General features: G+C 36.2%; 8 protein-coding genes and 1 non-coding gene across 10 annotated transcripts; 3 read left to right on the top strand and 6 right to left on the bottom strand.

The window, feature by feature from the left end:
• Nucleotides 1-911: 911 nt before the first annotated feature.
• LOC120266637 (eukaryotic translation initiation factor 5B-like) lies at nucleotides 912-7,769 on the top strand. The gene is made up of 12 exons (XM_039274281.1): nucleotides 912-1,019; nucleotides 1,563-2,579; nucleotides 2,674-2,707; nucleotides 4,065-4,141; nucleotides 4,532-4,591; nucleotides 4,732-4,842; nucleotides 4,948-5,028; nucleotides 5,121-5,210; nucleotides 5,849-6,362; nucleotides 6,680-6,795; nucleotides 7,177-7,207; nucleotides 7,309-7,769. The coding sequence occupies exons 2-12, from the start codon at nucleotides 1,587-1,589 to the stop codon at nucleotides 7,485-7,487; spliced, it is 2,286 nt and encodes a 761-aa protein (XP_039130215.1). The 5' UTR covers nucleotides 912-1,019; nucleotides 1,563-1,586; the 3' UTR covers nucleotides 7,488-7,769.
• A 789-nt stretch (nucleotides 7,770-8,558) lies between these two features.
• Nucleotides 8,559-9,207, top strand: LOC120267521 (nuclear transcription factor Y subunit B-3-like). The gene has a single exon (XM_039275197.1). The coding sequence runs from the start codon at nucleotides 8,645-8,647 to the stop codon at nucleotides 9,182-9,184; it is 540 nt and encodes a 179-aa protein (XP_039131131.1). The 5' UTR covers nucleotides 8,559-8,644; the 3' UTR covers nucleotides 9,185-9,207.
• A 377-nt stretch (nucleotides 9,208-9,584) lies between these two features.
• On the bottom strand, nucleotides 9,585-9,783 carry LOC120268201. The gene has a single exon (XR_005538868.1). It is a non-coding gene; the product is annotated as a U2 spliceosomal RNA (small nuclear RNA).
• A 1,001-nt stretch (nucleotides 9,784-10,784) lies between these two features.
• LOC120266386 (ACT domain-containing protein ACR4-like) lies at nucleotides 10,785-14,017 on the top strand. Its single transcript, XM_039274009.1, has 8 exons — nucleotides 10,785-11,041; nucleotides 11,374-11,446; nucleotides 11,552-11,597; nucleotides 11,726-11,840; nucleotides 11,953-12,032; nucleotides 12,111-12,704; nucleotides 12,816-12,920; nucleotides 13,356-14,017. The coding sequence occupies exons 1-8, from the start codon at nucleotides 11,038-11,040 to the stop codon at nucleotides 13,683-13,685; spliced, it is 1,347 nt and encodes a 448-aa protein (XP_039129943.1). The 5' UTR covers nucleotides 10,785-11,037; the 3' UTR covers nucleotides 13,686-14,017.
• Nucleotides 14,018-14,266: 249 nt separating this feature from the next.
• LOC120266387 (proline-rich protein 4) lies at nucleotides 14,267-15,981 on the bottom strand. The gene is made up of 2 exons (XM_039274010.1): nucleotides 15,344-15,981; nucleotides 14,267-15,258 (listed from the first exon to the last, which is right to left on the bottom strand). Exons 1-2 carry the CDS (start codon nucleotides 15,507-15,509, stop codon nucleotides 14,438-14,440), a joined length of 987 nt encoding a protein of 328 aa, XP_039129944.1. The 5' UTR covers nucleotides 15,510-15,981; the 3' UTR covers nucleotides 14,267-14,437.
• A 116-nt stretch (nucleotides 15,982-16,097) lies between these two features.
• On the bottom strand, nucleotides 16,098-19,578 carry LOC120266385 (hexosyltransferase GAUT11-like). The gene is made up of 2 exons (XM_039274008.1): nucleotides 18,813-19,578; nucleotides 16,098-17,758 (listed from the first exon to the last, which is right to left on the bottom strand). The coding sequence occupies exons 1-2, from the start codon at nucleotides 18,960-18,962 to the stop codon at nucleotides 16,301-16,303; spliced, it is 1,608 nt and encodes a 535-aa protein (XP_039129942.1). The 5' UTR covers nucleotides 18,963-19,578; the 3' UTR covers nucleotides 16,098-16,300.
• A 1,868-nt stretch (nucleotides 19,579-21,446) lies between these two features.
• Nucleotides 21,447-21,962, bottom strand: LOC120266969 (synaptotagmin-2-like). The gene is made up of 2 exons (XM_039274633.1): nucleotides 21,603-21,962; nucleotides 21,447-21,501 (listed from the first exon to the last, which is right to left on the bottom strand). The coding sequence occupies exons 1-2, from the start codon at nucleotides 21,944-21,946 to the stop codon at nucleotides 21,495-21,497; spliced, it is 351 nt and encodes a 116-aa protein (XP_039130567.1). The 5' UTR covers nucleotides 21,947-21,962; the 3' UTR covers nucleotides 21,447-21,494.
• Nucleotides 21,963-22,218: 256 nt separating this feature from the next.
• Nucleotides 22,219-23,750, bottom strand: LOC120266968. The gene is made up of 8 exons (XM_039274632.1): nucleotides 23,616-23,750; nucleotides 23,267-23,423; nucleotides 23,077-23,199; nucleotides 22,946-22,989; nucleotides 22,739-22,864; nucleotides 22,558-22,642; nucleotides 22,431-22,487; nucleotides 22,219-22,359 (listed from the first exon to the last, which is right to left on the bottom strand). The coding sequence occupies exons 2-8, from the start codon at nucleotides 23,408-23,410 to the stop codon at nucleotides 22,270-22,272; spliced, it is 669 nt and encodes a 222-aa protein (XP_039130566.1). The 5' UTR covers nucleotides 23,411-23,423; nucleotides 23,616-23,750; the 3' UTR covers nucleotides 22,219-22,269.
• A 37-nt stretch (nucleotides 23,751-23,787) lies between these two features.
• LOC120266966 (truncated transcription factor CAULIFLOWER A-like) lies at nucleotides 23,788-26,106 on the bottom strand. 2 transcript variants are annotated; one of them, XM_039274631.1, is made up of 8 exons: nucleotides 25,807-26,106; nucleotides 25,180-25,258; nucleotides 24,947-25,011; nucleotides 24,693-24,792; nucleotides 24,564-24,605; nucleotides 24,431-24,472; nucleotides 24,168-24,347; nucleotides 23,788-24,070 (listed from the first exon to the last, which is right to left on the bottom strand). In XM_039274631.1, exons 1-8 carry the CDS (start codon nucleotides 25,989-25,991, stop codon nucleotides 24,068-24,070), a joined length of 696 nt encoding a protein of 231 aa, XP_039130565.1. In that variant the 5' UTR covers nucleotides 25,992-26,106; the 3' UTR covers nucleotides 23,788-24,067. The 2 variants fall into 2 exon arrangements, with proteins under 2 accessions (XP_039130565.1, XP_039130564.1); XM_039274630.1 differs by having other exon boundaries at nucleotides 24,208-24,347.
• Nucleotides 26,107-27,603: the final 1,497 nt, after the last annotated feature.

Raw genomic sequence — 27,603 nt, 5'->3', positions numbered from 1 at the left:
ATAAATTGCCATTAGATAGATTCCTTATTCCTTAATCAAAGATTTGAGCTAAATTTCCAAGGGGCTAATTAAAGAGATAACAGCAGTATTGACTTTAAGTGGATTTATGACACATACTTTTACATTTCTCACAGCTGGTTGGTGAATATTAATTCAATGTTTTTTAGAAATATTGCAATTCATTAGCTCAATTTTAATATTTATCAAACCAGAGAAATTAAGCACAATTAGTTATATAGTTTCATAACAGTCATCATCATCATCAACATAATCATACTTAGAACAGGAACTAGACAGGACATTGAAGATATATATATATATATATATATAAAGGAGGAGGATCATAGTCTTTAATCTTATCATTGCTTTTATAAGAAAAAGACCAACTTTTCATTGTAAATCATCATAATCATTACGTATCGGTGAATTATAATGCCTCGGGATCAGCACGGAGGTACACCCAAAAAAAAAAGAGACCACATGAGAGAGGCAAATAGTAATGATGGGTCGTTTTTCTGGTTTCTTTTATGGGTGAAGTGTTATGGAAACGTGGCTCGTAGATAAAGCTCCTACTCTGTGACTGAGAAGGGTTGTGTCAGGACTCAGGGATAAAGAGATCCGGATCACCTTCAGCTTCAGTTGAGAAACACTAATCCAACGGTTAAAACAATCTCGTTCCCAAATCGCAGCCGTTCAATATGGCTCCAGTTCTTGGATTCTTGTTCCCCCGGCCGCGTGGCGCGGCGAATAATGATCAAGCTATCTACGATTGATCTCCGCCGTCCGATCAAGACCCAATTTTTTTTTAAAAAAAATATATATATATAAAACCCGATTGGAAAACGGGTTTGGGGTCCGCCCGATTAAATCGGTCCCTTTCGTCGAAGAAAAATTAAAGAAAAAGCTCTCCCTTTTTCTGGTTTTTGTTTTTTTGTTTTTATATTATTCGCTCCCTCCGCTCTCTGTTTCACTGGACGCGAAGCCCCTTCGATTCGACCTTTTGAAGCTTTGATTCTCCGGTGAGTGTCTGTTATTTATTCAATTCAGTGATGGTTTATGTGAATTTTCCTGATTGTTTAGTATTTTTGTTGTTTGAGCTTGTGTTTTTTGTGTTTATTAGGTTGTATTTATTGTACGGCTAGGGTTTTGTGATTCTTGGTTTGTCTGCAGAAAAGCGAGAATTCTATGATTTTGCTGTTGAATTTTTTGTATTTATGCAGACCATTTTAGGGTTTTCTTTGCCGGTTTGTGGGAAGTGTTTGTGTATTCGAACTTTTGTAGCGCTGGGTTTTTTAGGGTATTATTTTAAAGTTACTATTTTTCAGCTTCTTGGTTTTGTGTCTTTTTAGGATTTTTCAATTTTGTTTTTGAGAAAGAAAGATCTCTCCTTTATGATATTTATCTTGTTTTGTGATTCATGCTATGTTTCGGTTTTGTGATCCTACTCCTTTTTTCAATTTCATGCTTGTAAGTGAGTCTTCTTGCGATTGATTTATTCTTCTTTTGCTCCATTCTCTATTGGCTATAAGCTTTTCCTTTGTTTGTCTTCTTTTCGTACATAGAGTAGAGTAGGGAGCTCTGTTGGAATGGCCGAGCCGGACCCTGCCTCCAAAGTGGAGGTGACCACGAATGTAAATGGCTCTGTTCCACCAGAGGATAAGCCGGAGCATGTTATTTCTGAGAAGAAGGACGCTGAAGATAACAGTGTGAAGGCAGCAGATGAAAAGAAGCGAGCAGAAATTAGCAAGGCAGAGGTGAAGGGCACAAATAATGCAGATGGTGAAAGTCATAGCACCACTGTTGTCAAGGATGTGAAAATCTCAGAGACTGAGGGAATGAAGACCACAAAGGCTGAGGATTCAAAGGCTGTAGAAACTGAGGCTGTGAAAACAAAGGATGATGATGCAAAAACCACGGAATCTGAGGCTGTGAAAACTGAAGAGGATGGTAAGGCCACTGAAGCAGAAAATTCAAAGATTTCTGAAACTGAAGATTCAAAAGAAGCGGAGAATGAGGATGTAAAAACGACAGAAGGCCAGGATGTCAAGGAGGTTGAGGATATTAATATGGCAGAAGCTGAAGATGTGAAAGATGCTGATGATGTGAAAATGGTGGAGGCTGAGGATGTGAAGGGTGAGGGGGCCAAGGGAGGGAGTGATGCGAAGGATGGGGATGGGGTTGACAAAGAAGGAAATCTAGATGATATGAAGGATGGGGAGGGTGACAAGGCAGAAGATGGGGATGATGGGAAGAACAAAGTAGGTACAGAGATGAATAAAGAAGCCGGGGTGGAAATGAAAGAAGTGGATACTTTGGAGGGAAAGGATAGCGAACATGCTAGTGATAAGCCCGATGAGAATAAGAAGACCAAAGGAACGAAGAGAAAAAGATCAGTAGAGGGAAAGGGCAGGAAGGCTAGTGAAAGCAAAGAGAAGAAAGGTAGTGAGACACAAGGTGAGGGAGGCTTCAGTACTCCCTTCGCCTCATCTACTGATCGCCCTGTACGTGAAAGGAAAACAGTCGAGAGGTTGGTGGAAGTTATTGAGAAAGAACCATCAAGGGAGTTTTCAATTGGGAAGGTGGTATATATACCTGAAGTAGCAGCATATTTTTGTCATTAGTTGCTTTAAACAATTTTTATTCACATTTATCTTTTTGGCATTTCAATTTCAGGGCCGTGGTACTGCTTTAAAGGATATTCCAAATGGTATTATTTTTGTTAGTGGCTATTCAATTTTTCAATATCATGTCCTGGGTCATTCATTTTGTTTAAGATCTGCCGACGGTTGCATTTGTTAAGTTTTGCTAAATTTGTCATCATGTATTATCTTCACTTCTACATTTACAACTTCTGTATTTTGTTATGCTTTTTTAGCTTGTTGTATTTCACATTTTTATAACCTTATTCTGGCAGTGGATCTTGAGATCTTTGGAAATGTTGAACCTATTATTTTTTATGTTGATTAGTTTACCCAGTTTACTTCCCATATGTCTAGACAATCTAGAATGGATCTCTGTAGATATTTTTGAGTTCCATTTCCAATGTTTACTAGCATGTAAAGTTTTTAATGATGTGAACCGTGCATTAGATATACCATGGTCCATTAGGAAGAAAAATTTATGTACCATTTATCCATAACAAACTTGCATAAGCATGTCAGTATAATGTCGAGTGGATAATTTTGAGATCAATTCCAATACTAAGTAGCATTTAAAGTTTTTAATGGCATGAAGCATGTAGTAGATATGCCCTGGCACATTAGGAGGAAAATGTTATACTTGATTCCTCCATAATAATTTTGGACAACCAGGCCAGTGTAACATCTGGATTGCACCATTGCAGATAATTTGGAGACTCGTTTCCAATACTAGGTAGCATTGAAGATTTCTAATGACATGAAGGATGCATTAGATATACCATAGTCCATTATGAAAAAAGGTATTATGGTTCACCCATTATAAACTTGGATGGCCGTGCCATTATTCTCGAGTCTCGACTATACCAGTCTGCCATCTTGACTTTGATCATTCCCTTGCCTAAGAATGAAACTATGGCATCTTAGGAGCTAATGTTTTCCCAAAGTCACATGTCATTGATGAAGACTACTCTCACTGCTAATCCTTTTATGCTAGTTTTTTCTGTCTTGTGACTGCTAATTTTTATTATTATCACGGTTAGGTGGGTTTGACCATATATAGGCTTCCTTTTTCAAAATTCTATTAAACTGACCGATGTTGTTTACACAGATTTTCCTCCAAAATTTGGCGACTTTGACCATTAACAACATATATTTGACTTCATTTTAGCCTTGATCATATATTGGATTGTCGCTTTGCTGATACTGAAATACTTTCTGAATTCTATGGCACATGACACTCTAATTGATGTGATGCTATTTATTTGAGTTTGTTGTGATTAAACTTATTTAAGAAAAAGTTTCTTAGGATTATGTTATCAGTCTCTTTTTTCGTTAGATGGTGACATCATGTTGTGTTACTTGATCTGAGTTTCTCTTTGGATTCCACATATCAAGACTTGTTAAATTATTGCTTCTTGATTTCAGTGGCATACAAATTGTCAAAGAAGAAACCTGCTGATCTCAAATTCCTACATCAGGCTCTTTTTGGAAGAAGAGGAAAGGTGCTTCAGGATACTATATTTTCTTAGTACATTCTTTTTCCTTGTGCGCTTTGGTCATATTTGGCTCATCATTTGATGGATACCTTGTCTTGTTGGTCTTGGTACCTGGTAGATTATACGCATTCTTTTGGAACAGTTGAGATTTTTTTTGGGTAAAATTTTGCTTTTGATAGAGATAGGAAGTCTCAGGATGTTATATAATTAAATTGCGGAATGACTACACTTAAGTTGAAGTTTTGTGTAAGGTAAGGCATTTACTGTTCATTGTACTTCTGTAGTAATGTGGAATTTTGGGTTTTGCTTTTTTCAGGTGCAGTTTTAAGTGGCTTTATGCTGTTCAGGGTGTATGTTGCTTGATTTATTAATCTACTTGACCATTGCGATTTGTAGGCAGTCAATTTCCGAAGCCACCTCCTTCAGTTTTCTGGATTTGTTTGGCATGAAAATGAGGTAAGCAGTTGATTGGACTTACGCAAAGCTGCAAACTACAGCTACTACCTTTAATGTGAGCTTAGATAAGTTGTATTCTGAAAATAATTTCGTTGTATACGACAGCCCTGAAATTTGTATCTGCTTTTCCTTGATTTCAGGAAAAGCAAAGAGCTAAGATCAGGGAGAAACTTGACAAGTGTGTAAAAGATTCATTACTGGATTTATGTGATTTATTTGATATTTCTGTTGCGAAAGCTACAACAAGGAAGGTTTGTAGTATTTGCTTTTCTTATTGCACTTAATTACTGTGAATCTTATTGTAGGTTTCCAATTCAAAGTATCACTTATCAAACTAAGATGAGATGTGCTTACAGGAGGATCTGGTTGTGAAACTTCTGGACTTCATGGCAGCACCTCATGTTACAACTGATGTTGTCCTTGCTGAGAAGGAGCAGGTCTCATCATAAATCAAAACATTTGTGTGTGTGCATTATAGATGTTGCATATTTTTGTGCGATTTATTACATTTTGTTCTGATTTACTGTAGCTTTCATCGAGATCAAGAAAACGCAAGAGTGTTGCTAAAGGAAGTCTATCAAAGAGTGCTGAGGTTACACCCACAAAAAGGTCTAGGAAGGTATGTTTCTGCACTATGTGAGGCTTCATTGTTGTTTTTTTAATGGTCTCTGCTTACTCTCCATTTATCATTTTACTTTCTGTAATATGATGTCTGTGATTTCCCGTTGTTCTTGTAATCATCACAACAAAGAGATGCAACGGTAAACTTTTTTCTCACCAGGTTACCAAAGTTCATTTTAAAAATAAGTTTCATTGGCAGTAACCACTAGGGCTGGTCTCTGTGTCTTTAATCTGTTGTTCTAGTTTTCCTTGTATGGCAGTCGTTTGGCCAAAGATGCTCTGAGCAGGCACAAAAGGCAAATTCTTAAAGGAAACCTTTCTGTGGGTAACAATAACCTATTCTTTTTCTGGTTCAAGCTTCTGGTTGTTCTTTTTATACCTGACCTACAGTGTGAGCGAAAATGATTTGGATCATGTTTTTGAGGATGGATATGTTGACACTATTGCCTCTGTTTATTTGTTAGGGGTTCTGTTTTGTTATTATTTGTTTTGTAAGAAACCTTTTCTATTACTATAGTGTGAACTTTATACTGTCACAGATCCATGTGTTTTACATATTATTGCATGGAATTTCTTATTGAGGCTAACTGTAAACAAGGCTGCATTCTTGTTTTTCAATTTACTTCTAAATGGTAGATGTGGAGCAAGAGTGAGAGCACACCAAAATCAAGAGGAAAATCTGTTGAAGACACAGAAGATGAAGAAGGTGGTGATGAAGCCGAAGACAGTGAAAATGGTGTTCATCATGAGGATGAAGCTCATAAGCAGTCTGCAAGTGAGGGGAAGGAAGATGCATCTGCTTCTGAACAAGAAGAAGAAGAAGAAGAAGAAGAAAAAGAAGAAGAAGAACCTGAAGAAGAGGAAGAGGAAGAGGAGGAAGATGAAGATGACTCAGGAAAAGGCAAAAAAGCCAAGAAGAGAATTTCCAAAAGAGGGGGCTCTTCTAGGTCAGTAAAGTCAAAGTTGTCGACAAGCCCTAAGAAGACTCCACGCTCAGCAACAGGTAAGACCCCTGGCAAAACATCAGCATCAAAACGTTCCAAGTCTGTGGACAAAAGTTCAGGGGACAAGGTCTTTTCAAGAAAAAAGAAAGATGATGATACTCCAAAAAAATCCACTCCAAGATCATCTACAAAGGAAAGATCTACAGGTAATTTTACATTGATGAGATGAATTTCGGATCATTAATAATTGTGAATGGATTTTTTTTTAAAATCATGTGGTTTCTTAATAATAAAAGTATTTGTCAGAACTTGTTGACACGTGTAATACTTTTTTGTGAATCTTGTGTTCGATGTATCACTGACGACGTTGATTAATTGATCTAGTACATTAATTTTTAATATTGTGTAGTTTCTTTTCTTAATAAAATGACTGCCATAATACAGCATTTGTCTGAAATTGTGTTTGATGCATCACTGATGAACCTGACTAGTTCATCTAATACATGAATTTTGTCTATTCAAGGTAAAAGAGTGGCTAAAGCGAAGGCTAAGACTGAAGAGGGGAAAGAGTCTGGTCCAAGCAAGAAGGAATTGAGAGAGCAAATATGTGAAATTTTGAAAGAAGTTGATTTTAGCACGGTATGTTACTACTAATTCATTTGTCCAATTAGAAAGTTTTGTACTCCGCCTTGAGCAATCTTTTATATGGGTCATATGCCTTGATAGTTCTATCATAGGCAATATACGCTTGGATTCTGGTTTTTCCAAGTTAATCATTAGTTTTTGTAACCATGATTGGCTTGTTAAACTAAATTCTAGCAAATAAACATCACCAGCTGGAGGTAGATCTCTAATAGAAGGTTGATGGCATTATGCTGCTGAAATCTATTTGCATGCATTGTGAAAGCCATTGATTCCCAAATAAAATAATTTATAACTCTAGGCTATAGCCTTACTTATTGGTAAATTCTTAATTTGGTTTTCATTACAATTTTACTTTTCTGAATATCTCTATTGCAGGCCACTTTTACTGACATCCTGAAGCAACTTGGTACACTCTTCCTCATCCAGTTGCTTGTTTTTTTTTTTTTCCTTTCAAGAAAAATTTTGTCATCATATTCTTGTGACTCACAATGGATGTTTACCTTTCAGCTGACCATTACAAGACGGATCTTACTTCAAGGAAAAAATCCATAAAAATTATGATTCAGGAAGAGTTAACCAAGCTAGCTGATGAGGCAGAAGATAATGAAGATGACGATGATGATGAAGGTGAAGATGATGCTGAGGAGGAAAAGCCTAAACCCAAAGGGAAGGATGTGGTAACATGATTAAGTGAAATTCGACATACATACAGATGGTAATCACTTTGTTCATGTGCGCAAAAATGCTTTTGATTCTATGCATCTGCTCTGTGATCTGAGTCACTGTTAGTTCACAATCAGATGCTTGTAATACCAGCGATAGGCTCAGTTTCTTTCCATAACAATGTATTTATAACATAGATTTCTAGTCTCTTCATCTTCATTCTTCTGATGGATAGTATGGTTAGTAGTCATATGCTCTTGTGTATTAACATAAATTCAAAGTATACTTTGTTCTTACTGTCTGCTTTTGCTCTTACTTTATATATTATCAGACCAACTTCAGATGACTGGGTATTTTCCCTCACTCTTCACGCGTTGCCTTATTTTGTGTGTATGCTCTATTGCGTTGGATTCTCTTGAATTATAGGTTGATAATCAAGTATTGTTTCAGAGTTTGCAATCTTTAATCTTATGCCGACAATCATATTCTCAATTTTTAGCTGATTACGTTGTGTTAGATTGCTCATTAGATAGAATGGCAAGTATGTTTGCAATTTGATTTTTATGGTTTTAAAATTGGATTACCTTTTGCTTTTTATTATATTAAATTCTCTTGTGACATTAATTAAGATTTCTTCCAGTATATATATATATATATATATATATTATGCAGATTTCGGTATGTTGCACTTATGAACTGACTGACACAAAAATTTCAGAAATAATTCAACAGTTTGATGTTTTTGTACATAGTTAAAAAATTAAACAAACTAAAACTAAGAAAAGTTAATTCGGTGGTGGTACCGACTACCGACGGACATGATCATCACTTCATCGAAACCAAACCATCGATGAAGCGGAATGCACCACGTGTCCCATCTTATCGAATAATGAACGGTTTATTTAACATCCACGTGGATGCGATATTAATAGATTAGAGCTTCGTCTCGTCTTCCCCCGCTTCAGTTCAGCCTCTTCCTTTCTGAATCAATGAACCACACTCTGCTTCAATGCCCTAATATCAAAAACTCTCCTCAATTTAGGGTTTCCAATGAATTAATTAGTTCTTCTTTTTGGAACCTTGCAAACTTTTTGCCCTAATTCCAGCCTTCCCTATCCTTGAATTGTGATTTTTTGGTTTCTCTTTTTCTCAAATTCAAATTCAAATTCAAATTCGATTGATGGCGGATTCAGACAACGAATCAGGAGGGCAGAACGCGAGCTATGGCATGGGGAACAGCGAGCATTCATCAGCGAAAGAGCAGGATAGGTTCCTTCCAATCGCCAACGTAAGCAGGATCATGAAGAAGGGGCTTCCAGCGAACGCCAAGATCTCCAAAGACGCCAAGGAGACAGTCCAAGAGTGCGTCTCCGAGTTCATCAGCTTCATCACCGGCGAGGCTTCCGACAAGTGCCAACGCGAGAAGCGCAAGACCATCAATGGCGACGATCTCCTTTGGGCGATGACAACTCTAGGCTTTGAAGAGTACGCTGAACCTCTCAAGGTTTATCTTCACAAGTTCCGGGAGATGGAGGGCGAGAAAGCCGGCGCCTCCTCCTCCTTCCAATCTCACCAAAAGGACAGCTACGGCGGCGGTGCCGGCGGAGGAGGGAACAGTGTAAGCGGCGGCGCCGGCGGCGGTTATGGTAGTGGAGGGATGTATAGCGGGCAGCAACACCACCATATGTATGGTTTGGGCATGGGCGGGAAGGGTAACTAATTTCTATTCTAATATTAATTAAACCTTTTTTTACTTTTTATTATTAAGAAATTTTAATAAAGCACTGTAAATAATTATTGGTGTTATTATATTATAATAAAATTATATTCCCTTCATCTTTTTTAATTGTCAGAATTATCTATATTTTATAAAAATTATTCAATTATTTTTTAAAATTATCCCTATAAAATTATTTTTATTTAAAATCTTATGATTTATTACACAAATATATTAAATTAAAAAATAAATTTAAAATTTTTATTTAATATATAAATAAAAAACAAATTTATAATTTAAAAAAAATTATTTAATAACTAATCTGATAAGTAAAAAAGAGAAGAAAAACTAAGTGTGACAAATGCAAAAAGAAAAAAAGTATAATTTTTAGTATATGGTTTGGAGGGGATGCGCCAGGCCAATGCAGTAGTGCAACGCAAAGGCGACACGCGAGGGCCCCACTAGCAAGCTAGTGTGATTGGGCCGTCCCCAAACAAGAAATTAATTTAATATCATAGTGGGCCGATGGCCCACGTATCAGATATTAAACTGATAAGAACAGATACTACACTTGATCTTAGCCAAAAGGCCGAGAAAGGTATGAGTTCATTTAAAAGCCCACCCCCTTATTTTATAGGCTTCTCCTTTCCTCCATCCTTATCCTCAGTCGATGTGGGACTAAAAATGTTTGTCCATGAGTTTAATAATAATAAACTATTGTTAAGGTTTGACTTTGACTTTAATTAATAATGGGCTTTTGACTTTTTTGAGAGGTTAATCTCTAATTAATTAAATAATAAGAAGCTACGGTTTTCAACATTTTAAAAATGATTGTTGAGATAATGAATGGTTGGTTGTGAGTTTGGTGCCTTATAAGTTGTCAAGCGTGTCTCATGACATACAAGCAGCACACTTCTGACCAAAATTTTCAGTTCTTGGATCAGAATAATTAATCTTTAAAAATTAAAAAAAAAAATTTAAAAGAAAAATTCTCCAGCATTTCATTAACAGACGACTTTTGAGTTTCAAATTTTCAATCATATGATGCAAGACAACAAACATTTGAAATGAATCGTGCCATCAAGTTTGAACTCTCTCTCTATATATAAAAATATTAAATTTCCTAAAGTTATAAGTTGGCATGCTTCTGGTTGGATGCTTCCCCTCTAATTAATTTTTTTTTAATGAGTAACTGCCTTTTTATAAAATCAACCAAAGCAACAAAGTAAAAGATAAATGAGTACATATATATACTAGTGGTTTGACTGACCTCTTAAAAATAAACCCCACCATATAATTCTTAAAAGAAGAATAAAAAGTATTTCTCATGCAAAATTTTCATAAAAAAATTTAAAAAATGAGTTATGATCTAAGAGACTCGAACTCAAAATTTCTCAATTATAAATACGGATGATTATACGTAAAGTTAGCCCATTGTTCTCTACTAACCTGAAATTTTAAGGAGAGAAGTTAAATTCATTATTAAAAGAAATTGGGAATTTTAATTTTATAAAAAAAAAAGTGAGTATTTTTATATATAAAAATTATATATATATATATATATATATATATATATACTCCGTTGTCCTTTGTAGAGCAGCTCAAGCGGGTGGAAAGAGGTGCTAAAAAGAGAGAGAAGCGTTTCTCTCTTTCCAAGAATAAAAAACTCTCTTTTGGTTCATTCCCGATTCGCGCGAGTCATTGAAAGCTAGAGAATCTCAACGCTCGCTGTTGTCTTTGCTCGTCTTTGGATCTTCCTGCGTGCTCGCTTCGCTGCTCTCTCATTGTCCTTCTTCTTCTCCAAATATCTCCATTGTCGAGTCTCTTGCTCTCGCTCTCCCTCTTCCTTTTTCTTAATGGGTACTTTTCTCTTCTTTCTCTTTGGATGGGAGTTTTTTTGGTATGTGCTATGAAATCATCAATGATTAATGTATTAGATTGATAGGAAGCTCAACAAGTTCCGTTCATTTTCCATTCGAATGCTGCAATTTGAATCTGCTGATGTTTTATTGTTTTTTTTTTTTTCTTCTTCTTTTTAAGGCTCTGGTTATTGTTCATAGATGTTGTGATTTTGGAGTTTTATTGTGAATTCTTTACTTGTTACCTTTTAAGAACTCTTTTCTTTTAATTCATTTTCAAAAGATTTCACGGAGTAATAAAAAAAAGTTTTTTTTTTTCTTCTTTTGATTCAGAAGCAGATCTGAGCTGTTCTTGGGATAGTGATGATGAGTATGAGAAGTTCATTCAACTAATGAATCCACCGAGGTCTGTCTCATACACTGATTCAAAATTTATCCAGTTTTTTTTTCAATGTTCCAGCTGGTTTTCTGGAAAATTATATATTTTCTAATGTTTTTTTCTTCTCCTCAGGGTTGTGATTGACAATGAAACTAGCACCACTGCAACTATTGTTAGGGTTAGTGTTGTTTGTCTCTTCTCGTTCTCATTTACATACATATATATGCACTCATTTTGAGCGGAAGACATCTTTCTTAGTATTCTTTACTGAAAAATTCTGAATTTGCTATATTACGTGTCATATAGGTTGATAGCGCAAACAAGTATGGAATCCTTTTGGAAGTAGTTCAGGTCCTCACGGACCTGAATCTAATCATAAAGAAAGCATATATAACCTCTGATGGAGGGTGGTTCATGGATGGTAATAATCGCCCAAAAAGCAAAATTTTGATAATTATGCCTCCTTTTTTTATTCTGTTTGAATTTTTTTTTTTTATTCTTATATCCGAACCTTATTCTTGGATTTCTGATAGTTTTCAATGTTACCGATCGAGATGGGAAGAAGCTTAGTGATGAAGCTACAACAAGTGGAATTGTTGATTATATCCGCAAGGTAGAATATTCATTACATTCTTGTGCTTCACCTTTTCTTGCATCATGCCACTTGACATTCGATTCATTGATTGAACAGTCATTGGAATCAGATTCCTGTTTCATATCTTCTCGGAGACGATTGGTGGATGTAGCACCTTCTGTGAACCATACATCCATTGAGCTATCTGGGACAGACAGACCAGGATTGCTGTCTGAAGTGAGTGCTGTGCTCACTGATTTAAAGTGCAATGTGGTGAATGCTGAAGTCTGGACTCACAATGACAGGGCTGCTGCCGTAATGCATGTGACAGATGATGCAACTGGTTTAGCTATTACAGATCCAGAAAGGCTTTATAAAATCAAAGAGCTCCTCTGCAATGTACTTAAGGGAAGCAATAAGACTCGTGGAGCCAAGACAGCTGTGGCTATGGGGGTCACACACACAGATCGGAGGCTTCACCAGTTGATGTTGGCCGATCGAGATTATGAGAGGTCTGGTCAGGATTCTCCAAGTGGTAATGCAAGGCCTAATGTGACTGTTGTCAAATGGTATGATAAGGATTACTCCTTGGTCACAATTCGATGTAAGGATAGGCCAAAGCTTCTCTTTGACACGGTTTGCACATTGACGGACATGCAATATGTTGTTTTCCATGGGAATGTTGATGCAGAGAAACCTGAAGCCTACCAGGTATTCCACATTGTAACTTGCATGTGTTGTTCATTCACCTATGTGATTTTTATCCCATCATTTTTCACAATTATCATTCATTTCGTTTTCTTCTTGTATGTGGTCCTGAAGGAGTTTTATATTAAGCACATAGATGGATCACCTGTCAACTCAGAAGCTGAGAGAAGGCGAGTAGCACAATGCCTTGAAGCTGCTATTGAGAGGAGAGTATCTGAGGTAAGCCCTGATTCCCGCTGATATATGCACCAACTATGCAGCATGATTGAAACGTTTTTTTTTAATTGTTTCATTATACTCTTTGTGGTTGGTTCAGTCTTTTCTTATTGCTATATATTCGGTGCACCGTGCACCAGTAATTCATCATGATTTAAACTGTTTTCTATTAACCTTACCTCATCCCGTAAGCAAGAATAATGAATAGTGATCCCGTGTCAAACCAACTGCTGATTTTGAAATTTTGTTCACAGTTTGCTGATTGTTGGCATTTATTTATGGACTAAAGTCAATTAAAAGGTGCATTTTGATTAGAAAGTGGACTAGTGAATGTCAAATCAGCATGTAGATGCTTTTTCTATCGATGGTTATGCTGAATGTTCTGCAATTATGGGCATTTGGGTGTGTTGACGTGTATACAACTTAAATGGTTTGCAGGGTTTGAAGCTAGAGCTGTGCACAGGTGATAAAATTGGTTTATTATCTGAAGTCACTCGAATCTTCCGTGAAAACAGCTTGACGGTCACTAGAGCAGAAATCACAACTAGAGGAGGCAAAGCAGTTAATACTTTCTATGTTCGTGATGCTGCAGGGTATCCCGTTGATTCAAAGATCATTAGTGCCATAAGACAGGCAATTGGCCAGACTATACTCCAAGTCAAGGATCACTACAAATGCCCCAAATCTCCTCCTCAGGAGTCCCCCCCACGTTTCCTCTTTGGTAGCCTTTTCAAATCACGTCCTTTCTATAATTTCGGCTTTGGTTAGGTCTCTCTTTTAGATTGGTATAATCCACTTGTGTACATAGTCCTTCATTGCTGCAAATGTCATCATACAAACACACTGTTGTTGTGTCAAATTTAGCGTAAATGAATGAGAGAATAAACCAGGTGTATACTTGCACAGTATTTGTACACTGGCCTCTTCAGCATTGTGTTGCATTGTAGTCAATTCCTTCAGATTAGGAATAGTAGTCTGAAGGAAAAGATCAAACATGTACAGAAACTTACATTTTGTAAATATATGAATCATGCATCACTGTAAATCCTAATATTTGGCAGATTACTGTAACATGTGATGTTATCTATCTTTTCATGGCACAGCCTTGTTTTTTCCTTTGAATTATCTGGTGTTTTCTCAGTGATTTCTTTGGTGATGTTGAAAATTAATTGGAAAGCAGTGGCCACAGACAGGGACTTCTTGTGCGCATCCAGTTGGCCATTAGCTTGTGGGATGGACCACCCAGTCACCAACCCACCATTGCTAGTAAAGACGCCCTTCTGTTCCTCATTATCAAGTGCTTGTGGACCAATGTTTCTAAGGTTGTGGTGAGTGATTTGAAGCGTGTTTTTGTCCTTGTTCAGGACCTTTATTGATGATATTAGTTTTTCACTTATTCATTGTTTATTTTAAACAGAAACTACTGATGCATAGAGATACATGTACTAGTCAGTACATAACTGATCAGATTGATGTATGCAGCAAAAAGGTTACTATTGAAACAAGTAACCGAAATTCACTCATGGTGACAGTTTTCTTGGAGAACTTGGTGGGGACCCTGGGAATGGGAGATTTGTAGGAAATTGGAATGGTGGGAGACGGAAGCCTGCATTTGGTGGTGTTGGTGTAGATGGAAAGGGAAATGGCGGCAAATTATTGCGGAGTGGCGGCGGCGGTGTTGTTTGAAATGGGAGTCCAGGAAGACTGGGTGGTGGTGGAGCCAAAATGACAGTTTGTCTCAATGGAGGTGGTGGTAGTGTTCTTCCTCCAATGGCAGGCACTGGTGGGGGATTTGGAAGAAATAATGCTGACTGGTTTTGCTTTTGTTCATCCTGTTTGGCGGGAACTGGAACTGGAACTGGAACTGGAACTGGAACTGAGCCTGGACCAGTACCTGTAGCTGCACCGGGTATTGGTTGTCCTAAGATTGGCAGAGGTGGCAAACTTGGAAGACTTGGTAATGGCGGCAATAGTTGAGGAAGAGGAGGCAGGTTCAATTGAAAAGGTGGTAAGCCTGTAAAAGGAGCAAACTTCATAGAATCAAACTTTGGTTTCTGGTAGCAAACTTCAGGTTGCTTCAATGGTTTGAATGTGAAGAATCCTGCTGAGAAGACATGAACACTCTTGTTCTTGGATTTGAGGTGCCGGAGTGTAGTTGAGGTAGCTGAAGAAGCCACTGCACAGAATGGTTCATTGCTGCTGATCAGCTTCACAGAGCATGCCTTTATTCTCTTGATGTGTTTGCTGACCTCCGCCGGCAGGTTTACCTGGAACTCCCCTTGCTCGTTCGTCTTCACCTCCTCTCGGAAACTCGGAGCACATTCAACCGCAACAGTTGCACCTATGGTTAATAATCAGTTTGTGTTTATTCAAAAATATATACTTTTTACTTCTGGTGAAGTGTAATTTTGATCGGACAAACATACCTGTGATCAGATGGCTGGACTTTGAGGGTGCATTGTGAAAGCAGGTATCACAATATACAGTTCCGACCACCATTGCTCTCGGGAGGTCATGACGAGCAGCAGAACCGTGAAAGATGATACCTGCAAGGATTAGTAAGCTGAAGAGTTTGAAAGACACTCCCATCATTGGATTCAACACACCTTGTCACTATGCTGTGGATTCCCTGCATTCTGGTTCAGTTCTATATATAGAGAGAGTTTTATGGTCAGCAAGCTTTCTTTTTCAGCTGGAAGCTCAACATATCATGAGAGTTCCTTAACTGAGCTCATGTGCAAAGCATTGCAACTGCAAACCAGCAGCAGTAAATGGCAATGCGGTAGTGGTCATTCAGGAAAAGCAAATGAGTTGTTTGTATATATGAGGTTGGTGTTTCATGAGCTGCTTTAAAGGTTGGTCATCCTTCTCGTCTTTCACAGGATGCAATGCAACTTATCTGCTTTTGAGAGAGATCATCCTGCATGATATCCTTGTCCGTTCAATTCCTTGAAACTGATAGGTCCTGCACAGTTTGAAAATATTATCATTGAATTCAGAGTCAACAAGACATAGCAAAATTAGGAATTCGAGCAATTAATATTATCATTGAAGAGGGGAAAATTTTCAAATCTGGCAATCAATTCAAGGTAGTTTGGCAGCAAAAACTTGCACATCAAACCACTAGAGCAATGTACAGAACCCTGAAAAAGAATAACATCAGGAACTGATCCTCTGTAATGCAATACAAAACCATCTAACAGTGAGATTATTACATTTTCCAAAATCAAACCTCACTAGGTGTGAGGTAGAGTTACTTTCTCATGTACATGTTCCTTTTACATTCACAAACAATGAAAACAAGAAGAGTGATGCACTTCTCTAATATGAACCGATAAGAGTATTGAGAGTACATCGTAGAAGAATTTTCAGGGTGTAATGCTTCAATTCATGATGCAGTCTTGAAGATGCGTGTTGGAGAGATTAATATACTGTTGCCACAAATGTTTGTACCTACTGATAGCTAACTTCTGCCATGGCTTCATATTTCCATTAAAATGTGCAACGGCGGCACTATCTATTAACCTATCATCTACCTCCATGTCATAGCCCAATCCCAAGACATGCCATCTCCGATCAAGTGGCTCCATCAACCCGTAAAACACCAGGAGACCGGGAGGGAGAGCCCCCTTCTTCCAAAGCAACTGGTCTGAATTCTGTTCTAGCCAGTAGTGATACCGTCCAGTCACGTTTGCCTTCTTCCATGCTGCTAGGTCGAAGACATTCACACCAAATGCCCACCCGCAAGCCTGCGGATCAAATTTTGAGCTAATCAAAGGATTGGAGAAATTTAGATACTTGTAAAATCGGTGGAATGCCTCCAGGCAAGTCTCCACAGCTCCCATCACATTTCCATGCAAATCCAAAGAAAATAGAGGAGTTAGATCCTTTTGCACCACAACATCATCGTCCAGAAATACCACCTTCTCCAAATATGGGTATACTTCCGGGATGTAGAAGCGCAGGTGGTTTAGCAAAGACACAAATTTTGGGCTCCTAAATTTCAAGTCTTCATTTTCACCTGCTGTAACTCCACTCAAATACTGATGCTGGGTTTCTTCATTCAGCAACCGTTTCACCATTGGAGAATAAGAGGCATTCAGCCAAGAAAAATCATCAATGTTCTGGATGTCTACTGTGCATCCTTGGAAATTATTCCTCAGAAACCAAGCCTTCATGGCATAGTAATTGACTGCATCTGTGACCACATGAAACACAAGCTGTTGCGGATGATCAGAATTTGATACGGTGGAATTGATGACAACAGATGTTGCCAGCACATTATCTGAGAATATGCAGAAATGGTACAGGTTGATGTCGACAAGTCGTGGAGAATTTCTCTGCTCATCAGCAAGTTTTTTGAGCTTCAGGTTTTCGAACCAATCCATGGTCAGTTTGATGTTCAGGCAGTGGAGATATTTTGGCAAGGATTCAGCAGCCAATTGACCAAATTCAGCGCTTTGCACTGTTGCTGCTATTGCCCGTTCTTCGAGAGCTTGGGAATGCTTCTTGAGTGTAACAATCATGGTACTGATATCATAATGGTTATCTCGGGACCTGTAAATCAGCTCTGATAAGCGACTAACAACTGGGTGGGCTTCTTCCAGGGTGACGGATTTCCCCCTCACAGCTGCTTGAGAGAGCAATCTTTGGCACTTCCTGATCTGTGAGCTGAGCTCCCAAGCAAGTTGGGCATTACTCCGCTCTTTTGCAATGATGACATAAGCTTTGGCAAGCGTCATTTGGTCAATCAGTTGCCTAGCAAAGGAGGTACTGCTTACAAGTTCTTGTGTGAAATTTACACTTTCCTGAGAAGCATCTTCAAATTTGGTATTCACATCCTGAAAAGATCAACAAGTAATAGAGTGAGAAACAATGATGCATAATACAAACTCATAATTTTAACTTATCATTGAATTCCAGAATAAAGTCTTTCATGAATCAGAAAAAAGAAAATTTGACTACTTTGTATTTTCAAACTGCAGCAAGGCAACAAAGCCATGAATGACAAAGAACCTCTTCAATTGCAGGGCTCTATTCTAGAAGGCAAGAAGAAAAAACAAAAAAACAAAATATCAAGGGAAGGCTCAACAAACATAATTTGGGTTAACCAATCCTAGGGCATTTCTTTGTCAATTACCATTTACTATATGCATGATTAAGTGCTTGAATGGGTCAAAATAATGGGAGAAAAAATAGAAACTACTATTTCATGCTTAGGAAAATATGAATGATCAATACCTTCCATCAAAACAGAGAGTTAAACACGGAAATTAATTAACATTCGCTTCTCTGAAAAACCAAATTATGACATTCGTATGAACATTACTAAGGACTAGAAGCAACAAATAGCAAATGGCCACAACAATGTGAAAGAGACAAAAAAAAAATATCTGGGAGATTTTACACCCACAGCAACCTCGGTATCTTCTAGAGTAGTGTGCAGGTAGATTTCATCTTCTAATTTGTCATTGAAACATGATTTCAATACAATTTAAGCCAATAAAAGCATTGCTAACATGCTCAATACAAAGTACTCTTATTCTCTTCAGTTTCCATGAAAACAATATGAAAATTTACTACAAATATCAGTTACACAAGTGAAAGTTTTCCCTTCCTACAACAGCACATAATCATCTACCAGAAAAAGATAAACCATCAAAATGATGAAATTTAAGAATCCAAAGTTAGTACAAGTACTTCACTTGGACAGTGACGACTCAATCATCAAATCTAATTCAACACAATGAGTTGATAAAAATCATAAAAACCAAATGAGATTTAATCATTAGGATACAATTCCAAGAAGCAATTTTTTAACTCACATCACATGATAAAGAATGAAAGAAAACATAAGAGAAAAATTAAGCATAAACCAGGGACAAAGTCAGGGACCTTGATTGGGGGCTCGAATGTACTTTCATGGCGATGGTGGACGATGAAGAGCACGAGTCCTGCGACAATAAAGAAACCCAGAAGCCACCAGATCCAATCCGAAAGCTTCTTCCTGGAGGACCGCCGGAACTCGGGCGCCCTCCGCCGCATCTCCGGCGCTTCGCCAAACCTCAACACTCACTCCAAATCAACAGATCAAAAGCATTCATTTCTCATCATCTGCTCAGATCCAGAAACTATTAAAAATAAAAAACCTAAAAACAATCACATCTAAATCAAGGATTTTCATTTTTCACCAATCTCTCGATCCATATATAAAAAAAGGCCCCAAAATTTGGACTTTTCACTGATCGATGAAATCAAATACACTTGGCCGAATTCCAAACAATTCGAAAAAAATAATTAAAAAAAAACAATCACGATTGCTCCAACAAGGTCGGATCTTTCCCTAAAGACATTACCAACAATTCAAAGAATTCAAAGAAAAAAACCACTTCCAAACACGAATCAAACATCAAAAATCTCCGAAATGAGAAGCATGGACTCCAAGATCAAGGCTTGGATTGGATCCTTCATCAGCAACACCTCCAAAGAGAAAATCCCCAAAAATCGTGTTGTTGTTTTTATCGTTTCCAATCCGAAAGTGAAAACCCTCTCACTGAAGTTGTCAATGAATTGAATTCCCAGAATACCCTTTTTCATATGTTCCCAAAATGTACCCGCTCTAAGACAATCTTTTTTCCCCAAAACAGCCCTCAGTTCTCTTGTCTTGCCCATGAATCATTTATTAAGGCTTATAAATAGAAATATATATATATATATATATATTTCTACATGTAAAATATTTAAAATTATTTATTTTTCAAATAAAAAAATCACAAAATACATACATAATTAATATTTTGAAAAATTTTTAGAGTATGGACGCAATGGTACTAATAAATCTCTAGTTATTAGTGAGTGTTTGTAACTCAAACCCTGTATTGATGAGTGATAAAATACATAAACTGAATAATCGATTTTAATTTATGGGCACGGCCGCATTTGTTAAAGAAAAAAAATTAAGTAAAATATTTCTGCTAAAACAATTGTATACAGAGACGTGTCTACTTCTTGCCTTCCACGTCTGAGAATTGCTTTTCATCACTTTTATTGGTGCATGAGCAGATATTTTCTTCATCAAAATTGACATCACAACTAATAACAATTTTGGTGATTAGATTGTAAAACTTGGAAGCTTTTGAGGAATCACTGACTGGTACTAATAAAAACGAAACTTTTCGCACTTGTCATCTAACATGCTCCAATGGTCAACTTTGTATCATAATCAACTGTTGGTATTGTTACACCATTCCAGCAATGTGTCACTACTACTCTCTGGACCTTTGAAAATTTTCCATCAACATGTTCCACTGAATCCACTGGTCATAATAAAATCTTCAGAAGTCATGATCAAGAAGAAAGCAATGTCACAGATGTTGAGAACAATAACTGCTGTTGAACACTCTCTTAGCTTCTCTTGTCTAGTTGTCCACAAGCTCTATGTATCCTAATGTATCTTTTATTGTAATATATATACTTCTTTTCAGATCTTTCATGTAACTAAATTAAATACTATTAAGTAATTATTTTGTAATTGTTTCAGAAATTCAATGGTGGTGATTGTCAGATAAGAAGAGATCGATAATAGGTTACATATATCATACAAAGAGATCGATAAAAGTTAGAGCTCAAGAGGAAATTCATCAAGTGCTCAAAGGACAAAGACCAACTTTAGTAAATATAAACCAGCTCAAAATAGTAAGCTCACTAGCAATGCAGTTTAAGAACCCATGCATGATCTAAAATTATTCAGTTGCATTGAGATTTGTTGATTTTGCAGCTAAACATGATAATCCATGAAACATTGAGGTTGTATCCTCCTATCCCATTTGTCATGAAGATTGGGAATGAAGAAATGAAGATTGGAAACCTGACTATTTCTGCTGGTGTTGATGTAGAAATTAATGCTGATGATAGCAGTGCACCATGAATATATATGATCCATAACAATGGGGCGAAAACTTCGACCAGTTTGATCCAAGCCGCTTTGCTGAAGGAGTTTCCAAGGCATCAAAACATCCAATGGCCTACATGCCTTTCATGCTGGGGTCAAGAATTTACATGGGAATGAACTTTGCAATGATTGAAGCCAAGATAGTTCTAGCAATGGTGTTGCAGAGCTTCGCATTTGTCATATCACCGGCATATAAGCACCAAACTGTTTTCGGTCTCTCATTAAAATCGAAGTATGGCATACCTCTTCTATTCCACAAGCTCTATTAATGTATTTGCAGAAATAAATCATAATAAATGTATCAGAGCTTCAGTATTATCTTTTATCTTGCTTTTTTTACATAGAAGTTTATTACCATGGTCAATCAGACAAAATCTTTAAATCATGGCCAAGATTGGAGAGTTTCTTGGTTGCTTCCATTAGGACAGAGGAACTCTCATATTTTTCATTTCTTTTACTCAGTTTCATGAGCAGAATGTGAAAAACATGCCTTCAATTTTTGATCAAATAACAAATATTCTTTCAACTCTAATAAGGCATTGCAGTTATTGATTATATCATTAACTTAATAACTAGTTGCAAAGAAGGAAGGATGACAAGAAACACATAGATTAATGTGCTAAACTCTACCACCATGAAACCTTGAAATCCCATGAATGCTAGTACTTAATAACTAGCTGCAAAGAAGGAAGGATGACAAGAAACACATAGATTAATGTGCTAAACTCTACCACCATGAAACCTTGAAATCCCATGAATGCAAGTCCAAGCAACACTCAGTTCTATGATCATCACTCTCAGAGTTGTAATCCCTCTCCACAGCTTTCTCCTTCTTCTTCTTCTTCTTGTTCTTCTTCTTGTTGCAACGACAATAGCAGCAGTAGAGGATGATCAAGGCCATGGGAAGGGCCATGGTCAAGACCCAGTGGCGCAACATCACAGACTTGGCATCATCCAAGAAGTCATAGAGTTTTTCCAGCAAGTCTAGTAGCTGGCTCAGCTTCTCCAATAAGGACTCTTCCACATCTTCGATGTCATCGCCTAGTCCCTTCCTTCCTTCCTTCATCTTCTCCATCATTATTCTGTTTAGACTCACAAACACATGTGTAGTATGTGTGTGCCTGTGATCTCATGGGGACTTAAATAAGGACTAGATAGACAAAGAGTAGCATGTTTAATGTGAATCATATGTTCAAGTGACAACCAACTAATTAACAGTGTGATAAAGTTCATAATGACTTTGATTTATTCCTCACAAATATAAGTCCATGCTGAAATTAACAAAGCAAGGTCTCACATGTCACCATGTATTACAATAACAGAAGATAGATTGTGCAACAGTCATAATTCAAGACTCCAAAACAGATTTAAATGTGTTTCATACTGTAAATTGTAGCAGATTCATGTAGTTCTATTCTCTGCTATTTCTTGAAATGTTTTCAAGAACACCTCAGGTGGCTGGCCACCAGAAATCTTGTGCTCTCCATTTATCTATTGAAAACATGAGTTCAGAAATCATAATTCAGAAGATTATTCATTGACAAACATTAATAATCGTATACCAGAAAAAGAGGGACACCCATGCCACGAGCGGGATATTTCTCGAGCTCTTCGTTGATCTATAAGAAGCCCAACACATATTCAAGTTTTTGATATTTAGTAAGAAACTAGAAAACTAAACAAATGAACCTCTTCAAGCAGCTTGCTTGGATCTTCAAGCACGTCTGCAGCTCTTTCTATGCCAACCTTTTCAGCAGCATCTAAAAGAACTTGACTGCATTGAAGTTTATCATATCCATTTTATCTCCACATTATTTGGCTTATGCATATGTTTAACAGAGATTATATAACAATTCACCAAAACACTTACTGATCTCCAACATACTTCCCTTCACAAAAGTAATTGAAGAACAACTCCTCCACAAGAGCATTTTGCTTGTCATAGCCCTGCTGTGCAGCCAATGCTATGAGCCTATGACTGTCTACTGTATTTCCCCTGTCACAACAAGTTACTGCAAATTGTCATCCTTTTTGTGCTTACAATTAGAGAACACACAGAGACACACAGTAGACATACGTGAGCCCGGAAGGATCATATTCAAGACCGATACCCTGGAATACCTACAAAGATTTCAAGAATTCAGTATTTATAAGTTATGGCCTTGCAAAGTAAACATCGAAAGAAGTTTACATGTAAGAAGTCAGTACCTTTTTCATTCTTGATGAAGTTGCTTCAGATTTTTCAACCCCATATTTCAGCTTATAAAGATCAGTCTTTTTTATACCTTCTTTAGGTGCAGAAGGATTTAGAAAATATGGATGCCATCTCACCTAACAATTGGAAAATGAGTAAAAGCAATGGAATATTGATTCAAATGCAAGAAGAGAACCTGAGAACCTCAAAATCAAATTGATCCTTGACTAGATCCATAGCTTTCTCTATGTTCTTCTTCCCCACAAAACACCATGCACAAACAGTGTCTGAAACAACATCTATTTGGATAAGCTTTTTTGAAGTAGTAACAAGAACTGAATTTGCCATGAGCCTTGACTATCTGCAAATCCATTTAAAGATCCTCAAAACCAACAAATTAACATATCCATATTCTAAAATTCAACACTTTTCAACAAACTATTTCATGAAGAAAAGAAAAAACCAAAAATCACAAGTTCCCCCGCCTTTCCCTAAGAGAAAACATTGCCAAGACATGAAAAAAAAAAAAAGAAGAAGGCTTCAGAGATCTCACCCAAACTGAGAGAGAGTTTGATCTTGCTTTCCTTTGATGTGCAATGAACCAAAGCCGGCAGCTTTTATATATATATTATGAGAAAAGGACATTCTGGCCGGTAACTTCGGTATTTGTTGTCTCTGTTTAAGCCTTACAATGTTCATGAGGAGTACAACACCAAACCAATATATATTTAAATAGAAAATATATATAACTCTGAAGATAGACAAAACAGTATCAGTACAAACAAACTTCTAGAGACAAAATACTTGAATTTATGTCAATACACACACATGATACATATATATATATATATATATATAAAGAGATAGATAGGTGGATATAGATCATGTATTGATCTTATCCTTCATTGAGGACGAAGCATCCATGGAGGCAAAAGGCTACTACTGGCAATCTGAACCTGATTCCTTTGTCCTTCCTGTTCTTCTTCATTTGCTCTCCCTTGAAAATTACTGCATCATCAAGTTGAATTGATAAGTTAATTCTTTAAACCCAGTGAAAACTGGAAGAGTTGCATGCAGTAAAGCAAATTGTTTGGAGAGACCATACATTCGTATGTGCATTAGAAGAAGAAGAAGTTTGTAGATACCCAATGTTTAGGGTGGGAAGTGAGTCCGTTGTTATAAGGAATGAAGGTGCTGAAGAACAGCTTGTTGTTTGTTGTGCTTGATTTTGCTGCTCCCATTGTGTTTGCTCTGCCATTGCTCTTGCTTTCTCCTTCTCCATGACCTGTTTAGTTTGTATATATCATTCACTAATTCATGAAGACTTCATTCAATTCATTATCAACAATGGATGACAAACATATATACCTCATTTTCAAGAAGTTTGTTTTGCTCCATTAGTAACTTCTCCTGCTCATATACAGAGAATGTTTTTCCTCAAAACTTATACTTCTCTTTATAAACATTGAACATTATTTCATGAATTAGATGTTAAATGTACCTTCTTTTGAAGATCGGCTATCGAATCTGATAGAAGATGGCTCTGAAAGTGAAACATTAATTATAAACATCATGCATGTAGCACTATCTAAACTAGTTTTAATTTTCTGATAAATTATAAATTAATTACCTTTCTTGATCTAATATGCTTCAAGGAATTCTCAAGCTGTTGTTCTAGATGTTGGAGTTGTTTTATACCCAATGTATCAAGTTGATCTCCCATGAGATGCCTGTCAGGATTAATGAAGAATACATGCACATCTGATCATACATATATGTATATATACATAATAATATATGCACATGTGATTGGATGAATTTGATATTATATGTGATTAATTCAACATTGATTCTTTGATCAAAATATATAGCAAATCACATCACCTTTGACTTTTTTGGATAATCTCTATCTTGGCCTTCAGCTTACCATATTCAAGGAACCAATCTCCCTAAATTTGCATTAACAATCAAATTAGCAAACCAATTGCTGCATGTGGTGATATATATAAATTAAAAGTTCTTGAATAAAAAGCATAGAATTAATGCATGTAATTAACAAACAACTCTCAAATGAGCTCAAAAGGGAAATTAAATTGATATTAAATAGACAAAAATACCTGTGAATCAGGTTCTGTCATTGAGAGAGCCTTTTCTGCATATGAGTAATGCTCATAACGTTCAATGATTCTTTCCATACTGTCATATCAAAACAAAAAAATTTTAAAACTTCAGCCATGTTTAATTTTCTTTTCATTTCATAAATTATGAAATTCATCTTATCTATTAGCTCTTAATTAGAGAACTGTTTGCATCTCATTGACAATCACAACAGTGAAGATCATGATATATATACAACTGATCATGAATAATGTCTACTATATATATATATATATATACAAGTTACTAAAACTTTTCTAAATACAACATCCTTAATATTCTATAAAATAACAAGAGAAAGAGTACTTAAAACACTGAGAACATGAACTATGAATTTATATTGCACCAGCACATTAAAACTAATAACAATCACGTAGAAACATAGAGAATTATGAGCAGTATAAGATAAAGATACAAACTAAGAACAAAAGCAAAACAAGAACCATATGATAAATGTAAGTTTTGATGATCAATTAAGAATGAAGATAACAAAGAATAACTTTTAAAGAAGAAAAACTTTTATCATACCTATATATATATTTTCAATGAAAGAATATGCATGTATATATATATGTATGTGTGTGTACCTGGAGTCACTTGAGTATTCATAGAGCTTTCCTTTAGTGGAGAAGACAATAAGAGCAACTTCAGCATCACACAAGACTGAGATTTCATGTGCTTTCTTTAGCAAACCTGATCTGCGCTTGGAGAAGGTCACTTGTCTGTTGATCTTGTTCTCTATTCTCTTCAACTGCACTCTTCCTCTTCCCATCTTCTTCTCTTTCTCTGGGACTAGTACTACTACTCACACACAAACACAAGACATGGCTACAAATAGAGGTTGAAATATTTAAGATGTTGTTTGTTAGGAAGTTTGATGAGAATTATTAAAAAAAAAATATGTATGAATGAAGCTCTGAGAGAGAGAGAGAGAGAGAGAGAGAAAAGTTGATAAAGAATGCTGTCGAGTTCTAATTGGTTGGGACTTGTCTGTTGACTGTTCTTGTTCTTTTATGATCATCAGTTCAGTCCTTGTTATTGTGCAGAATAACCACCCTTCACTTTGTCTTTATTTACCATTTGCCATCACTCACCGACAACCAACTAATTAATGCAACATGATTTTTCCATACTCTCTCTCTTCTCTCTCTCCATATATATATATATATATACATTTTTGTATGATCACCAAAATAATCTTTGTATTTTTATTTTTATTTTTTTATTTTTTTATTTTTTGAGAAAGCGACAATGTCTGGAGCCGGCGAGCAGCGTGGGGAAGCAGCTCACTCAGCCGAATCGTCGTCCTCAGCCTTACGCGAGATGGGAATCGAGCTCGGGGGCCCGACTCGGCCAACTCGAGGCGAACACTCTACGTGAGGGGACCGATCTTCGATAGGCCAAATGGTCGTTGGCTATCTTTTTTTTTCCCATCTACTCAAAATATTTCTGACTAGTCATTTTACTTTTGAAAATATACCCACTTAATTAAAAATTCTCTCAACTAATCCCTATATTTTTAAAAATATACCCACTTAGTCTCTCTAATTGGATCATTTTTAATAATATAGGGACTAGTTGGGAGCATTTCTAACTAAGTGGACACATTTTTAAAAATAAATAAATTAGTCGGGAGCATTTCTGAGTAGAATGATAAAAAAAAAATGAGAAAAAAATAGAAAGACAATTAGGGTATAATACTTTTTTTTCATATTATATTATAGCAAGGCAATATTCCACTATATATTCCACTTCATCAAACTACAATAAAATGACAAAAAAAAAAATTACTTGGTATAAAATAATCAACTTCAGGATGTTATCAATACCTTCAAAATTTTATGATTTTACCAAAAAAAAAAAAACTTTTTGTTTAATGGTACTAACATCCATTATAAAATTTATTTTACAGAATATTTATTACCTCAATTCAAAATGTACAATACGGAAGGGCTCTGGTTATAAATGTGAGTTTATAACTCAATTCTCTATATCGGTCAAGTGATGATATATGGATAAATTTTTATTGTCTCCGTGTATATATATATATATATATATCCTGGGTGTATATATATTTTTTGTATTTATTAAAATAAAAAATAATGGATTTTTGTTTTGCTTTTTATCAAAGTACTTGTTGCACATGTCGTAGTTTGATCGTATGTTTTTATCTTAGTTATGATTATTTTTTGGTCAGATATATTCCTTGTTTGCTTTGTGTTTTTTCTGATGTATGAAGGTGTGTCATTAATTGTCTCAAAATGTACATCAATTAATTTTCTTACCAAATTATAATTATTATTATTTATGAGAATTTTTAATTCCTTGGTTAAAAAAAAAATTATAAAAAAAATATGTACATGTGGTAGATTACAAGCAAGCAA

The sequence above is a fragment of the Dioscorea cayenensis genome, chromosome 8 (assembly GCF_009730915.1).
Source record: "Dioscorea cayenensis subsp. rotundata cultivar TDr96_F1 chromosome 8, TDr96_F1_v2_PseudoChromosome.rev07_lg8_w22 25.fasta, whole genome shotgun sequence".
Taxonomy (NCBI): Eukaryota; Viridiplantae; Streptophyta; class Magnoliopsida; order Dioscoreales; family Dioscoreaceae; genus Dioscorea; species Dioscorea cayenensis.
This window is presented reverse-complemented; position numbering and strand designations above follow the sequence as displayed.

Coding starts and splice junctions, on each gene's coding strand:
- LOC120266387 (XM_039274010.1), bottom strand. CDS start 15,509: ATGATGGGAGTGTCTTTCAAACTCTTCAGCTTACTAATCCTTGCAGGT. Junction 15,259..15,343: donor GTCCAGCCATCTGATCACAG/GTATGTTTGTCC, acceptor TATTAACCATAG/GTGCAACTGTTGCGGTTGAA.
- LOC120266969 (XM_039274633.1), bottom strand. CDS start 21,946: ATGATGGAGAAGATGAAGGAAGGAAGGAAGGGACTAGGCGATGACATC.
- LOC120266637 (XM_039274281.1), top strand. CDS start 1,587: ATGGCCGAGCCGGACCCTGCCTCCAAAGTGGAGGTGACCACGAATGTA. Junction 4,142..4,531: donor TTTTTGGAAGAAGAGGAAAG/GTGCTTCAGGAT, acceptor TGCGATTTGTAG/GCAGTCAATTTCCGAAGCCA. Junction 4,592..4,731: donor TTGTTTGGCATGAAAATGAG/GTAAGCAGTTGA, acceptor CCTTGATTTCAG/GAAAAGCAAAGAGCTAAGAT.
- LOC120266385 (XM_039274008.1), bottom strand. CDS start 18,962: ATGCGGCGGAGGGCGCCCGAGTTCCGGCGGTCCTCCAGGAAGAAGCTT. Junction 17,759..18,812: donor CATTCGAGCCCCCAATCAAG/GTCCCTGACTTT, acceptor TGATCTTTTCAG/GATGTGAATACCAAATTTGA.
- LOC120267521 (XM_039275197.1), top strand. CDS start 8,645: ATGGCGGATTCAGACAACGAATCAGGAGGGCAGAACGCGAGCTATGGC.
- LOC120266968 (XM_039274632.1), bottom strand. CDS start 23,410: ATGGCAAATTCAGTTCTTGTTACTACTTCAAAAAAGCTTATCCAAATA. Junction 23,200..23,266: donor AGGATCAATTTGATTTTGAG/GTTCTCAGGTTC, acceptor TCCAATTGTTAG/GTGAGATGGCATCCATATTT. Junction 22,643..22,738: donor GGGAAGTATGTTGGAGATCA/GTAAGTGTTTTG, acceptor ACTTCAATGCAG/TCAAGTTCTTTTAGATGCTG.
- LOC120266966 (XM_039274630.1), bottom strand. CDS start 25,991: ATGGGAAGAGGAAGAGTGCAGTTGAAGAGAATAGAGAACAAGATCAAC. Junction 24,606..24,692: donor AGCATATTAGATCAAGAAAG/GTAATTAATTTA, acceptor TTTCACTTTCAG/AGCCATCTTCTATCAGATTC. Junction 24,473..24,563: donor TAGCCGATCTTCAAAAGAAG/GTACATTTAACA, acceptor GTATATGAGCAG/GAGAAGTTACTAATGGAGCA.
- LOC120266386 (XM_039274009.1), top strand. Junction 11,841..11,952: donor TGGAGGGTGGTTCATGGATG/GTAATAATCGCC, acceptor GATTTCTGATAG/TTTTCAATGTTACCGATCGA. Junction 12,033..12,110: donor TTGTTGATTATATCCGCAAG/GTAGAATATTCA, acceptor TTGATTGAACAG/TCATTGGAATCAGATTCCTG.